The 16,518-nt window shown below is 41.0% G+C and overlaps 1 protein-coding gene across 2 annotated transcripts in view; it reads left to right on the forward strand.

Annotated features, from left to right (window-relative positions):
* pcxb (pyruvate carboxylase b) overlaps window positions 1-12,163 on the forward strand; it is a 278,215-nt gene extending 266,052 nt beyond the window's left edge. For both annotated transcript variants that reach the window (XM_085759433.1, XM_085759432.1), the window contains exons 25-27: window positions 8,171-8,311; window positions 8,754-8,855; window positions 9,334-12,163. In XM_085759433.1, coding sequence (XP_085615559.1) covers window positions 8,171-8,311; window positions 8,754-8,855; window positions 9,334-9,483 — 393 coding nt within the window. In that variant the 3' untranslated portion in view covers window positions 9,484-12,163. The remainder of the gene's footprint in view (window positions 1-8,170; window positions 8,312-8,753; window positions 8,856-9,333) is intronic.
* Window positions 12,164-16,518: the final 4,355 nt, after the last annotated feature.

Genomic DNA, 16,518 nt, shown 5'->3' on the forward strand with positions numbered 1-16,518 from the left:
ATTTTGAATCAGGAATGCTTTAATACTTGAGGTACAGGTAGCATGACTCACTGCAGCATGCACACTAGTCCTTCACCTAGAAAACACCCCCCCACATGGAATGCAGGTGTAATCTGAAACTGTACAATCAATCATACACTTGTATCAATGTGTCCACCCATTTTCTGTCACATAACTGGGTTAAGCAAAGGTAGTCCAGATAGTTGGAGCCTGTTTTAAATATGAGAACCACCACAAACCCAGGTTACCTGGACAGTTCCCCATTACTGCCTGGTCCCCAGCCATAGTCAGAAGTTCTCCTACACTGGTCAACAAAGCCTGAGCCCCCCCCCCCCCCCCCCCCCCCGCATATGTGAAAAGTGATAGACAAACAGAAACGATGACTTACATCACCAGGGTTTTGTTCATGACAAATGACTACAATGAAAACACAAAGTGAAAGTGGTCAGAGAACATAGAACGTTGGAGTTGAATTAGATTTTCTTTTTAAATGATGTGCCATTTCAAATAGATTCAGAAGATGAAGCGGAGGAGAAGCCTTTGAGCTTGTCATGGCGAGCCTTAGCTGGTGTTTGTGCTAAATCCACAGTGACAGCAGCAAAAGACAGCAACTGTCCGTTACAGATGAGATGACTCTTGCAGTACTTACGCAACCACACTATTAACTGTATGTTTGGAACAAAAGCTGTTTATGAGCTCTTGGCAGCTAGTCTGTGAAGCAAACAGCGGAAATCTTGATCAAAACAGATTTGAGCACCAAATCTTTTTGAGCGCTGAGCTAGACCTAAAGCCCTGAGTTGTTGATGTTGTGGGAAGTAGATATAAAGGCTTTCACAGTAATCATTTGGTATTGTTTTGCTCTTCATTTCAAGCCTGTTGCAAATCCAATACAAGAGCTTTATCAGCCAAGCCTACCAGCAAGCCTCGAAGAATCCTTTGTATTCTGATTGTGGTAGGAGGACACAAGCACTGTTGTGTTGTATGTACTTTACTGTAATACTGTATAATGTAGTGTGATTTCTTGCTCTGCAAAGATTCAGTTATAGTAAGTTGATTCTACGGAAGCCGAAAACGGCCACGTCCGTATACATTTTTTTTATTATCGTTTTCTCGTGATAACGACTTATTATTTCGTTATCTCGAGATAACAAAGTCCGTTTTCTCGTGATAACGAATTAATTTATTTCGTTATCTCGAGATAACAAAGACCGTTTTCTCGTGATAACGAAATAATCATAGAATGTGTCGTTGCCATGGTTGCCTAGCAACAGGAGGCTACTGTTCAGCTCGAGCATGGGGCAGTTAACTTTTCTACTCTAGCCTACTCACTGGTGTGATTATTGTCCACACCAGCTGTCAACAATAACTTACCGGTAAGTTACACTTAACGTTGGGTTTATTTAAGGGGCTACCGGCCGGTGGTCCCATCTATCCTGTTTCAGCTAAGCTAACGTTAGCTACTGGCTGCTGCTGCTGTCAGAAATCACAACCTCTTATCTCGAACCATCAGACACCTGTTGCCTGCGACCACTGACATGTAGGCTAATGTTAATTTGGCAAGACAGCAGTGTTCATGAGCTTTATCTGAGCAGCAACTAGCTAACATTACCTTAGCTGGAGCTGCCATAACGTAGTCTACTCTCATGTGTTTATGCTAAGCTGTAGCCCCTTAAATAAACCCAGCTCAGTAAACAAACTAACGTTAAGTGTAACTTACCGGTACTTCATTGTTGACAGCTCCTCAGAGCAGACTAACGTTAGTGGCAGCTCTTGAAGGCTGAAATCAGCATGATGTGATCACATTAATCAGCTCACTGATTTGAGTTCTACACATGGTTTTGGGCAATTATCCCACGAAAAACATCTCTTCTGTTACGTTAGATCTGTAGATGTGTAGTGTTTCCAACAGACTCGCTTTAGTAGCCTCCTGCTACGAACATAAAGCGGCTAACCAGCTGCTACCATGGATGTATTATATAAACCGTCTTTGATTATATTAACCCCGTAAACAGAAGCGATTGCACCGGGGAAACATGTTGCTAGGCAACCATGTCAACGACACATTCTATGATTATTTCGTTATCACGAGAAAACGGTCTTTGTTATCTCGAGATAACGAAATAAATTAATTCGTTATCACGAGAAAACGGACTTTGTTATCTCGAGATAACGAAATAATAAGTCGTTATCACGAGAAAACGATTATAAAAAAAATATTATGGACGTGGCCGTTCTCGGCTTCCGTATGATTCAGCCAGTTTCTGACTAACTTGGTCTTGTTCGAACCCACTTATGCACATGACCCTGAAATAGCTTTTTAAAGACCAAATGACCACTTAGTGAAATTGCATCAATTCAGAGTGCGTTCATATACACCTACAGACGGATGACAACTCTGTCCATTACTGTCGTCCACCCACGCGTACATACAACACAAACAGCAGGAGAAACACACTGACCTATCAGTCATGTGCTGATGATTCAGTATGGTATTAATCATGTTTGAGGGGAATATAAACAAATATTCACAAACATGGACCCAGTCATACACGCCATATCAGTGCTAAAGTGCACAGACACTCTGTCCCTCTAGTCACAGGCCACACAAGACATTAATACACTCATGTCAAAGAGTTGATGTGAAGCATAATGTGAAACGTGTTTAGATAGGCAGATTAATTTAAATCTGTGTCTTATGGTACTGCCTTAATAAACATAAGAAGGATGTGAAGGCTATGTAGACAGTAGCACAGCAGATATATCAGTGAGATAAGGAGAGTAAATAATGAATTAGAGATGCCATCACAAGTATGATGATGAGAAATTAAACCAAGAAGATGATGGGTGGTAGGGGTTGGGCATGATAGAATTGTATTGATTCAGAATTAATTTCTATCATTTGTTTGAGTGTGTTTAGGGATAAACTCCCTGTTAGACAATATGTATTTTTAATGCTTTACCCAGTGATGAACTGTTTGCACTGACAAGTAGATGTAGAGCACTTAAGTTCAAAATTCTCTCTTTACTCTGACTTGATGATTCGTGCATCCATTTTTAAACAGAAGACTTGTAGTTTCTGCAACTTTTCTGTGACACAAGCTTTGGAATATTTCAGACACGCTGTCATGTTCAGTGAGTCTGAAACAACTGGAGCCTGGTGTCCACATGCCAGCATACACACTCATTCTCAGCTGTTACTAAGTACAATGGCAAGAAAAAAGAAGTGAAACCTTTGTCTTCAAATTCAATCAGGACATCTAAGTTCTGATGAAATACATGAAACAACAGTCTTATAACAGTCACTGTGCTGTCCTCCCCCACAAACCTTCACTGTAGGTTAGAAATTATTGTGAACTTTGATCCTAATGACGTCAGCAAAAACCAACTGTTATCAGGAGCTATCAAACCTGGAGTTCAGCCAATAAAACCAGTTTGGAGGTTTGTGTGTTGAACCTTCTCAGGCTGCTGAAAAAAATACCCACAATTTTAGGTTTGCTAATTAAGTTCTCTGATGTGAATCATGGCTGGGAAAAGAAGATCTCAGAAAACTTAGATCCAGAGTTGCTCATTTGCATAAAACTGGAAAGTCATATGACACATTTTCAATATTCATCAGTCCACAGTCAGACTGTCTATAAATAGAGGCCATTTAGTTCTGTAGCTACTCTCCCTAGAAGAAAAAACTAAAGGTTCAAATGAATGAAGAGCTAGATGGAAAAAGCCACTTCTCTCCTGCTCAAAAAAAACTCCACCGAAGTTTGTTGAAGAGCAGCCCAACACTCAATAGCTCTACTGGGAAAAGTTTTATGGACTGATGAAACAATAGTTGAAATGTTTTAGAAGACCATGTAGCACCATGTATCATGTAAAAAGGGACAGCATAAAAACACAGCCTCATTGTCCCACTAGTGAAGTGAGGAGGAGAAAGAGGAGCATCATCATCATCATCATTTGAGGCTTGTGTGTCCTCTTGGCTCAACAGTTCAACTTCACCAAGGGGAAATATCTAGTGTAAGAGGATAATGTCAGGGTAGTCGAAGCAGGAGGACGCAGTAAGACAATGAACCCAAACATCCAAGTAAAACTACAGAATGGCTTCAAACAAAGAAAGTCCACCTTAATCCAGGAGGGATGGTTTGAGGGATGTTTACCCTTTGGTGAATTTATCCTAAGAAATGGTTCATATTATAATACCAGTTGAGCATTGTGGTTAATAGGTCATTATTAATTATTAAATCCAAGGGTTCAGTTGTGTGATCCACCAGCATGTGAGTGTCAAACCAGGGTGTTCATTAAATTACAGTTGTGTTGGCTGTTAGCTCAACAGCACTGCATTTGTCTGTTCATGTGACTTTGATGAACACTTTGTGGTATGTGGTGGGCTCACAGTGAAAAGGTAGAACCATTAAACCAAAACAAGTCAGTGTCTAAGTGTCTTGATGTTGTTGTGCTACGATGCAAGGCAAGGCAATTTTATTTGTATAGCCCGCTTTTACAAACAGTTTGTCTCAAAGGGCTTTACATGGCATCGTAACAACATCCTCTGTCCTTAGACCCTCACATCCACTGAGGAAAAACTCCATAGGAAACCCTTTTTAAATTTTTTTATTTTTTATTTACTTTTTATTGAGCATCAACAATATTGTACATAGATAAACATACAGAAGGATCACAATGCTCCTATTTATATAATATAATAAAGAAACTTGGGGAGCACATTCATTTTTATACAATTCACTTTCCCTGCTAAGGACAGATGAAGTGGTTTCCATTTCTTTAGGTCTAGTTTGACTTTCTCAAATAGCAGACTGAAGTTTTCTTGGTGAAGGCTTTGCATGTGCCTTGTGATATTAATGCCTAAATATTTAAAGGCATTTTTAGAGATTTTGAACGGTAGAGCACCATCCTGTATTTGAAGAGCCAAATCGTTAACAGAAAAATTGGAGAAACCTCAGGGGGCGCAACAGAGGAGGGATCCCTCACCCAGGATGGACAGACGTGCAATAGATGTTGTTACAGACAAGAAAACAGTTTATAGTTTATGACACAGAATGTGGGAAACATGGAAATGTTAACAAGAGTTGATGAAGGGAGCTTCTGGTGGGGGGGGGGCAGGCCAGCTTAATGGGAGGACTGAATGTGGCAGACTGGTTCATGGGAAGGGAGGGCAGGCCAGTTCTGTTTCCATCTTAACTGATGGAGTACACAGATCTGATAATGATTGACAACAGATAGGTTATGAGATAAATAAAACGACTTATGATGGAAGCAAAACCCTGGTTGAACTTGTATAGTTTCAGGGGCCAGCTCTACAAAGGAAAGAATTAATTTGTATCTTTACTTCCTTTTCTCTTGATACATATTTGCCAATGAGCTAAATGATAGCTTGGATGTTTCCTGGGTTTCTATATATGCTAGAAAAAAAGTTACACCACATACAGTATGAGGTGTAGAGAAGACAGAATTGGTGTGACCACTAACATCTGTTTCCAACAGCAGCCAGTGAGTGAGCTGAAGTGAAAGTCTGAATGCATGTGTGAGATATCAACAGTGCAATGAAGGCTTCTTTGTAGCTCTGTATAAAACAGGCTTATATTCACACAGCTACATCTTCGACAAAATCATCTTCAAAAGAATCAAACATTTTATGCAAGTCTTCAAAGGGACATGCAGTGTATATTTCATGGAAGCACTTGAGGAGATGTAGAGTAGAAAGGGGAAGGCAGACCTGCCAAGATTCCCATTAAAACAGTGCAGACTGGAGAGTAAGCTGAGAGGGAAGGAAGGTGCAGAGAGAAGCAGGTAGAGATGAAGATTAGTGCCGGAGAGAAAGCAAAGCCATGCAAAGAAAGATTTTGTTATCAGATACGCAGAGAGGGAAATAGATGAAGAGTCAGAGCACCCAGAGAAAGAGAGAGGCAGAATGAAACTGAGATCAATACGTACCTGCAGCAGTGTGTATTTTTGTCTTTGCACAAAGATTTAGTTTGGAATATCAATGGAGACTCAGCTGAGATGCCAATGTGAAAAACAAAAAGGATGAGAGGGAAGTGTTGAAAGAGGAGTGAATAGACACAGAGAAGTCAAAACAACAGAGGCTGAAAGAGCCAGATGAGGGGAATTAATAACAGCAAGAGAGTCAGAGTGGCCACAGTAATAGGTAGCAAAATAACAATATAAAATGGAAAGCTGTGACACACGGGAGAACTGATACTGAGAGAGATTGAAAGCCACAGAGAGGAAGTTGGACAAATGGAAAGACGGAAAAAAATGAGTCTCCCCCTGGTGAGATGAGAGATCTGAGCAGAGGCGTGAGATAAATGAAGAAGTACAGTGGACAGCGTCAAGGGAAAGACTAGAAACACAACACAGCAGTGACCATGGTGATAGAGCAGGAAAGAGCTGTCTGCTGTTGCTCCACAGAGGTAGAGTAATGTCTTTGTTTGGGAACAAACAGTTACAGGTGGCAGGTAAAAGCCACAGAGTTTAAAGGCTGGGAAAATGTTTTTATATCCCCAAATCTGCTGTTGTCTCTCTCCCTCCCTCCTGTCTGTCTCTCCGTTTGTCATTCTGTCTGCACCACTCCTCCCTCTCTTTGATGTCTGTATTGGTGTGTCTGGAGTAAACACAGAGATAGAGCATACACCCATTCATGCCTTGTTTATTTTTTGCTGCCCTGAGGTATCAAGTTAAGCAGGAAAATGTCTACACAAACAGTCCAGTGTTTTTACATACTTTATATAACTCCTGTGAGTGCATCTCTTCTCCACAGATATTATAAATAAGGTTTATTTTACCAGAGCACCAACCACCACGTTTCCACAATCCATTCTCAGAGTCTATTTATCTGGACTGCTGAACCCCTAGTGATATCGTTATACATCTTAAGCTCATGTTTGTATATTTACTGTATGAATGACTAACTGTTGTGCTTGGGGGCAGGTTTAACTCCCAACCTGCTTAGCGCAGTTCAGATAGACTGAAAAAGTGACGTTATGAGCAGCTGTACCACTATAAGTAGGGATATAGATCGCTGCAGGCTCAATTCTCAGATGCATCAGAATGTGAAACGTTGAGCTGGTGTCTACATCCATGTATTCTGGCAGGTCCCCTTCAAAAGAAAAGAGAAAGTTAAAGCTACAGTTGCTCCAGACCAAATGAATTGAGCTACTTAAACCACTTATCAAGATTATAGTTGATTCATGTCAATTAAATTAATTTCTGTTTTAGAAATAAGGTTCATGGGGCGCTGAGTGGTGCAGTAGGTTGAGCAGACCAGACGGCCCTCTCTCTCAACTGTACTAAAGGCATAAAAAGCCAAAAAAGATAACTTAAAAAAAGAAAAGAAAGAAGGTTCATATAATATAAGCCTTTTCCAAGAATGCATTTCGACGTGTCAAACCAGGTGTAAATAAAAGAAATGACCAAGTTTCCAGGTCCTGGTGCAGTGCACGCAGACTTCCTGTCACACTGTCGCGTTTCACCGCCACTTGAACAGAACAGAGCCGTCTATAATGTTATTAGTCAGACCTGTGACTTTCATGCTCCGACAAGTCAAAATGTCTCCTGTAGAAAAAAACTGTGGAGGAGCTTCATCCTCTCCTATTCACAACATGACTGTTCTCTACAACTGAGTTAAACACTAAAACGGGCAGCTAATAAAAGCTGACAGTCACTGACTTGTAGTGAAATTTGAACAAAAGAAAATTACTCATCAGTGTAAAATACAAAACTCTCACAGCATACAATGGCACATGATTTGATTAATATTTCAAGCCATTTAGTGAAGTGAGGCTCAGTGAGTGCCTACTTGTGGATTGGCAAGGTCTCTTTGTTTTACTACTCTCAAACAAGTGCATGCTGGGAGACATTGCAACACAATGGGAGGGTGAAAAGAAATACGAGTGGAAAGCAACATTCTGCTTGTCTCACCCCACTAACTTCACTTTTTAATTTCATTGGGCTCTGCAGTCTGGTTTTATTGCTTTGGCTGGACTTGTGAACTGTGCACCCGTGTATTAATTAAAATTTTCTAATATAATCTTGTTTCTGTCCTGTCCTCCCTCACACTCTCCCTCATCTACCATTTCCTCTCGAATGTGTGTCTTCTTCTCCCTTCCGCTCACTGTCCCATTCCTCCCCCCCTGTCTCTGGTTGTGTTTTACCTCAGGTGGAGCTGGAGAGAGGGAAGATCCTCCACATCAAGGCTCTGGCACTGGGCGACCTGAACAAGGCCGGTCAGAGAGAGGTCTTCTTCGAGCTGAACGGGCAGCTGAGATCTGTGCTGGTTAAAGACACCTTGGCCATGAAGGTATGCAGAGGGACGGAGGGGGAGTCAATAGGTTGAGGGAGGGGGTACTGATAAATAGAGGCAGGGTGATATGTTGATGGAAAAAAGAGGTATGAGTTGGTAGATGGGGAAATGATGGATGAGATGGTTTGAGAGGGGGATGAGTGTCAGTGCAGGTAAACAGGTGGAGAGAGGAAGGGAAGGATTTCATTTCCTATGTTCAACTTTAGTTGAAGAAAACTGATGTTATTATGGGTCACTTGACAGTCAGAGTGATTTTTATTCCTGTGAGAGTGGACAGAGGCTCATCAGGGCGTAATGTCTGATGTCTGCATTGGGTGAACTATATCGACGGCTCATCGTCTGGATGAATGAGCACATGGGAGGCAGGCATGTGTAGATGACGTGGATGGATGATCAGCTGGACAGATGGATGTATGAAATCTCTTTTCCCTTTACCCAGGAAATGAAGTTCCATCCCAAGGCCCAGAAGTCTATCAAGGGTCAGGTGGGAGCGCCCATGCCTGGAAAAGTCCTGGAGGTCAAGGTGGAAGTCGGATCCAAGGTCAGTCTATTATCAACTCCCTCTTTTCTCTCTTCACTTTATTTAACATCGCATTTGTTCACTTTGGGTTAATGTGTCAGTTCAAAATAACTAGGGATTAGTAAAAAATAAATTAGTTTTTCATTCATGCAAATGTTTAGTATATAGTATAGTAGTCTCAAGAAAAGTGTCATTTGTCAGTAGTACCAAAAGTCTTGTATGGTGTCAGCACAAAAACAAATGTTCAAATGCCCTCCAGCCCTGTCCACTTGAGATTTGCGCAGCAGAAGTGTGCTGCTGGATATTGTGTCAAAACATTTCAGTAGTGATACAAAATGCTTCTTTTCAGAGTCGTTGCTTTGAGGAATATAAATATCTTTTCTGGTCAACACTTTAACTGTACCTTTCTTGTTAACCTTCAACTACAGACTTGTTCAATGGTTTCTACATTTGACTCATGTTTTAAATGTTCTGTGAACTCTCTTTCTCATCATTCAAGGTGGAGAAGGGTCAGCCGCTCTGCGTCCTCTCGGCCATGAAGATGGAGACCGTGGTCAACTCCCCGTTGGCCGGGACCATTAAGGCTGTCCATGTCACGGCCGACTCCTCCCTGGAGGGAGATGACCTGATACTGGAAATCGAGGAGTAGAGTGAGAGGGCAGGTGGGGGGTGGGAGGGAGGGGTAGGGGGTTAGACAATCTGATTTCAGAAATTCTGAGAGATGGAGGAACAGGATTTAGAAAAAAAAGAGGATAAGGAAAAACAGGAATCCTCTAAAGACATAGATCTCTGTGGTAGGACTGCAGGACATTTTGGCCCCTGATTTGTACATAATATTCTGTTCAGTTACACTGGGGACACAAAATGAAGCAAAACACATATACAGGCCTGATGGGTGCAAAGCGCAGATGATATGACAATCCTAATGGGAATTCCTAACTGAATTGTACCACTTTCTTCATGTAAATTCCCTAGATGTGGTGATTAGATAAAAAAATAGTATATCTACTAATGTCAACTTGTGGAGAAAAAAAAACATTTTAGAATAACATCAAGTATATTTGAATAGTGATACATTCCACTTAAATGCTAGTCTTAAATGTGATATACTATATATAGCTAATGATGTGTAACACTAACAGGGTCGTAACATCTACTTTCCAGTTTCCATTTCTAAGCTGTTGATGTTGCCTCATATATTAAAGATGAGTGGGTGAAGCTATTTTAATGACTACTAAATGTTTGTGTTTGTAACGAGCAGAGTTCAGACGGAGGAGGACAGACTGGAGGATGTATTACCAAATCATCTTTTCATATGGGAACATTCTTTTAATTTTTTAGCATGTTCGCCTTTGCAAAACATTATTGGTATTCTGCATTCTGGGAATGTGTGATCACTTGCTGCAATTAGACTCACTTATTTTTGTATGTGAAAAATATAAAACTGATCTTTGGAAAAGACAGGCACACATGGGCTGATGGGGGGAAAAAACACAATATTTTGAAAATATATTCACAATAAGAGCACAACAAATCAATTTTAGGTTGACAAGGACACAGACAAACATGCCAGTAATGACAAATGTTGCACCAAAGTGAAAATGGTATTCTGTTACTGTATCAGTAATGGTAGGTGGTGGTTTTATTTTTCAAAGATCCACGCTGCCGTTAAAAATGTTTCTCCACTTGTACCTGTCTTTAAAATCCCCAGGCAGAAACAGTTGCAACATTGTTAAAATGAAGCTGTAGGCTGCATTGGAAACACCCAAACAGGATTAGAGATGTGATTTTGACAAAGTACCTTGGACAGCAATAGGGCGGCCCAACTAAACCAGCTGAGCTCTATCTGCTGTATCAATTGGGAGGCCCTAAGTCACAGAGTCTTAAGGTGGCTTCTAAGGCCTTTTAAGTGTCTCGTTTAATAGTGTGATGGTGGAAGAGTTGTCAGCGGAGCAGTTTCATCCTGTCTTTTCAGGAGCAGGCAGAGATTATGGTGAATGGTCCTCTGTCTGCATGGGGATTTTAATGCTAGGTGTAAATGGGATTACATGGTAGCGTAATGGAGGCGTGTGGTGTTATTTTCTGAAGCTCTGCTGATTAATTTATGAATTAATTCTGTCAAATGATGTGAAATTAGCCGGACTAATATGAGACTCTGGAGACTCCCAGTAGCAGTGCTCAGCTTTATATTTCTAATGCGTGCGAGTGTGTTTGCATAAATGAGTCTAAATGTCTGTGTGTGTATTCGTTCAAACCAATTTTAAGACAAAGACAACCAGTCTCCATAATGTTGCACCTCCAGAGCTGAAACATTGTTAAAGAAATGAAATATTCATACACACGCGCTAATGCTAAATATTCACGCTAACACTCCTCGCCCTTGAGTGCTGCCTGGATCAAAAGAAAACAAAACCAAATCCACTGAATGCTGGTGTGACTACATCTCCATAGTAACACTATCCAAAATATTTCATAGCAATGCAGCAGCAAATCGACTCAGCTGTCAGACCATGGTGTTTAATACTGAAATTAGACTCTCAGAAGACTAGACTTCTTTCTAACTCCTCTGTCAGCTTTCTGAGGGTCTTACATCTGAAAGTGATCAATGCCAAACTGAATGTGCACGTACCCTGACCAGTGAAAGTTAAACATGATCATGTATCAAATACAGTGTGAAAGGAAGTGGCACAATCTCCTTGTAACACAGTGAAGCAGGGTGTGTTTGGGACAGCGAGCCAGAAAAGACAACAGCTTACTTTCCAAAGCCTCTGTGCACCTTGGACAAAACACATCGATCGAGACTCAAAATTGAACTTGAATCACTTTGTACTCGACTGGATTGTTTCCAGAATTTTTGCACCATTACCTCTGAGAATGAGTCCCCTTTTGAACTATGCATCAATACTGAGCAGCGCTGCCATACTTAATTAGAGCACTGATAGGTTTCCTCACTCTCCCAGCCCACTGCCATGCCTCACTGTACCTCCTGGCTGTATCAGTCTGTATGAGTCTTTGGAAAGAGATGGAGATAAAGTGGTGGGAATGTATGAATGATTGTTTATGACAAGCGGTTGCACAATAATATAACGGTTCCTCCTCCTCCTCCTCTTCTCCCTTTAGCTCTTCTCACTTATCTGCTTTTCCTCTCTCTCTCCCTTCACAGTGTAAATTTGCACATGTAAAATGTTGGCATCAATTCATGCAATAATGTAAACTGTATCGCATTGTTTCTCTGTCTCAGCCAGCAGCAATTGCAACAACTGTGCTTACAACAATGTACTACTGTTCTGTGTCTGGGGAAAAAGAATAAATCAGAAAAAGTACACACAGCTGGAAAATGTTATTTGTTTCAGACAGGGGATATAAAGTTGACCTATTCTTGAGCTCATGAGATCTGGAGGTGAACTGTCGCCGAGCATGAAAATAGGGTCTGTGACATTTCTATTTTCTTTCTATTGCTTCATTTGTGTGTTTTTATGAAACCAACCAAACTCTTTATTTACTCTTTCAGTTTAGCAGATTAAAAATGTCTCCATGGAATTTCTATCAAAGTTCACAAGTTGTCAATGTTTCTTTAATTTTGTCATTTCAACATCATTCTAGTTTTGAAATGTTACTTTAATCATTTTAATTTAGTAATGTGTACTTGTTTAGGGTCTAAGTCCTCAGAGCAATTATGAGCTGGAGCACAAAAAAGGGAAACAAATGGTATCAAATAAAAGCGATAATTATTCTTGTTCTGTCTGTACTTACAAATAAAGTTAATTGTAACTGACTCCTGTTGTGTTGGTGTGTGTTGCATATACACAGCAGTAACAGACTGAAGTGAAGGCCAGTGTTGATCTTGTGCGTCAACCTGTCAACACAAAGCAGAGTGATCAGCTCAGCTGCTGGCCAGAGGAAAATGTATATTTAATGTGAAAGCTTAAGTCCCACATTACATATCAAGCTGTCAAATCATAGCTCTTTCAGAATAATGTGTCCAACTAGTAATTAGATTTCAAGAATAAATTTTCAAGTTGAAAAGACTTCTCTCACAAGCCAAACGCCTGCTGATCAATGCGAGTAATTTAGCCTGTGCAATTTTCTCACATTTATTACCATAATGTGACAGGGATATAGTGGATTGTTGGAGCCAGACTGTCTTTGGGTTATTTTACACCAGCAGCTCATTCAGCTCTCAGCCCACCCTCCCTGCTCATCAGAATTCACTTCTGTGTTTGCTGCTTTCCAAACAACTTAATGGCTGGATGGGAATCTACACTGACGCCCTGCTGTCTTTTAAACTGGTTCTATAGATCTGATTAAGGACTGATTAACCACAGTAAATCAATCAAGTCTGTTGCCCAACTAGCATTATTGATCAGCTGCCACTTCTTCCGTTGGGTATGTGAACACTGAGACTGATTAAGCTCACATATGGACAGGGGCAAGCGCGAGTATCACTGATATTATGCACTACAACGCCATGCATGACTGGCTTGTCACCACTTTGTGAAGTGGGTTAACTGGAAGTGTCCAGTGTTGCTATGGTGCCAGGATAAAAGACTAGCCTGATCCTTAATTGTATTGAGATTAAATCACAGGGGCAATCTTGTAACACGATGGATGTTATGAGCCACTTGTCAGTTGACTTGAGTGACAGTTTTGATTAATAACAAAATCTAATTAGCATGTGGTATATAAATAGAGGAGTGGAAGACAACAGTAGGCCTGTGATGACCCTGATTGGTTTGCTGATACTATGACAAAACAACATCTGTGGCTAAATTCATCATTTTGAGTTGAACCGATTTGTTCAAGCAGAGAGAAAAAATGTTTCCAGTAAACATCACACAGACCCCTTCTCTGACAATCTACTAACAAACAGATTTATGGAAATTCTATTTGGCAAATGTATTTTGGACTCTTGCAGAGATTTTGAGTGAAATCTTGTTTTTTTAAAATCCACACACATGTACAAACGGTTTCCTGTGGCTTTAACACGCTGTCACACTGAGCGACATGCAGACTATCGATGATTGGTGTGCATTACACACACTTACAACAACAAGAGTATTAAATGCACGGTTAATGAGGCCTCCAGTGACATCCTTGTGGTCAAAGCAATAATTTGTTTCAATTGAATATTTATATAGTGATAATGATCACATTAATGGGAGGCCTGCTAATCTTCAACAACAGATTAGTCTGTTCCCATGGCAATGGAGATGTAAAGTCACTGAGAGAAAATTGGATCATTATATGAATGTTTAATTCCATCTTTTAATGTGGAGAACAAAACTACAAAGTAAGTGACACATCTCAAATTCTTTAAGTAACAGAGACTTTCACTAAATGAGGCTTAACTGTGTAAAGCTGTATTCCCTGTTTGGTCCACTCTGTGGGCATTAGTAATCACACCGTGTTGGAGATAATTGGGAGCTTAGCAGTTTAATGATAGAGTCTACTCTTGTTAAAGGCACCCTGTGGAGTTTTCATTGTAAACAAACTGTTTTGTTAAAATCAACATTTTAAACACATTGTGAATCCTTCAACAGGTTGAATATAAATCTAATCTCTATTGACGCATCACATAAGACAAAGAACAGCAGCAGTCGCCAGAGAATATCTGGTTTTAGAAATGACTAAAATGACTGACATTCAAAATGTTTGATAAAGCTTCTGTCTGTCACTTAACTTATTGTTTCAGTTCTAATTCAATTAAAAGTAATACATAGTAGAGAAATGCAACAAATAATCCATCTGTGAAGCTGGAGCCAGCACATTTTTTGCCATAAAGGACAGACAATTAATTACTTATCTCAGTTATTGTTACTAAGCATGAATGTTTGCAGAGCCTTTGTGTAAACATTTCCAGCCTGTGTTGTTATGAGCAAATGAGCCTATTTGTCTCTCTTTGGCCTCTTTAATTTACCAACCGATCTCACATTGCTGTCAGCAGTGGACAGAGACAGAGCCATCATCTAAGAACTGCTCAAACCACTAAAAGAGAGAGACTCCACAGGTAGCTTAAAGTAACACACTGTATCAGACAATAATAACACCTCTGCATTAATTACTCACGGCACATCACAGCTAAAGCTACAGTTGAGCTTAATGAGCTCCAGGCAAAGTCAACATGGAAGCAGCTACTCTGAGAAAAACTGTGCTGCTTCGTGTCAACACTTTGGCCATGGTGATAAAACCATGACTTCTCTGGAGCCTCTTCCTCCCTCAGCTGACACCGTGCCTCAAAACAGGTCAAGGACCTGCTTTGATGGGGTCTCAACTTCACAAGAGAAGCAAACGTTTCCATTTCCCTGGGTCCTGAGGTCACAGACTAAGTTTCTCATTTGGATCTCAGACTGAAACTGTTTAATAACTCCTGGCTCTAATCTATAAATGACTGCCAGAGTTCAAATCCCTTTTGTGGCTTTGCGTTGCTCATCCCTTTGTCCGCTTTGCCACTGTCCAAATGAATAGCAAATACCTAGCGAGGAGAGCCGTAAAGTCTTGGCAACTCTGCATGTCAAACACCTACTGAAGAAGCTCTGTGAAATTCTGGCAGAGGCGTGAGGCAGCGGCTGGCACAGGAGCCAACTTTCTAAGCCGTGCACGAGTCTCTTACACAGGCCACAGGGGTCCGCTGCTCTGTTGAGGTGCAACTTTCCCCTCTAATCCCTTTGCTGCTGTTCGATAATCCCTTCACTGCTTGCTTTGCTGCTTTCTTTGCTGTAATCCTCCTGCCTGAATAAAGAGAGAATAGACGAGGAGGACGGGCAACATAGTGTCTCAGACAGACGGGATGGACGGCTCTGTCAACCTCTAAGCTTCCTGTCACTCAGCACCACCAGGTTCTGATCCATCCAGACATTAAAACTGTCACATCCCTGCTTTTTTCAGGACTTTCTGGAAAAAAAAGCTTTAAATTTCAGTGAAAATGAGCCAAAAACATAAAATAAAAACTAAAAAGCACTGAGCGGACGTAACAGTCAGATTTTTAAAAAGCAGAGATGAAAACTGATAATCGCAGAGTAAAACAGAAATGAAATGAAACCCAATGTCAAAAACACCCAATGAGACTGCAGCACAGCCTCAAACACACCACGTTCAGATGAGGGATTTTGAACACTCGCCTGGCAGGTGTGATCCACCGCCATCTCCATTCCTCTTCCATTACTCCCTGTTCAAAGACTGCTCGTGGGGACAATTTTCCACCTGTCTGAGAAGCAGCAGCCAGGGGCTTGCAGGGCAGTAAAACCTCCCACCCTGCATGTCCACACGGAAACGTCCCTGACGGCAGCGCCTCATGTAACCCAGACATATTGCTCTGCTCAATTTCTTGATGTGATGATCTCATAACTCGCAAGGTGCAAACCTCCAAACGTTTGGGATGCAGCGTCTGTCCCACATTTGAATGTGGATAAATGACAGGACAGGAAACTCTCTGCTTGTACGCTGTTCTAGACCCAACTCCATCATTAAACACTATTAGCAGCACAGCAGCATCACTAAGCCATGGGCAACTGAACAAGTGATGAGTTAACACACAGTTTCACGCATCAATTAACCAGACAGATCAATGCTGCGCGCTGATCACACTGACAAATTCAGTTTCTAATGAATCCATCAAATAATGGCCAGTAGCTAGCCACGGCATGGATCATTTCCTACATGTTGTGTATCACCCCTCCAGAGTCAA

The sequence above is a fragment of the Trachurus japonicus genome, chromosome 18 (assembly GCF_045865225.1).
Source record: "Trachurus japonicus isolate A0001 chromosome 18, Traja_1.0".
Classification (NCBI taxonomy): domain Eukaryota; kingdom Metazoa; phylum Chordata; class Actinopteri; order Carangiformes; family Carangidae; genus Trachurus; species Trachurus japonicus.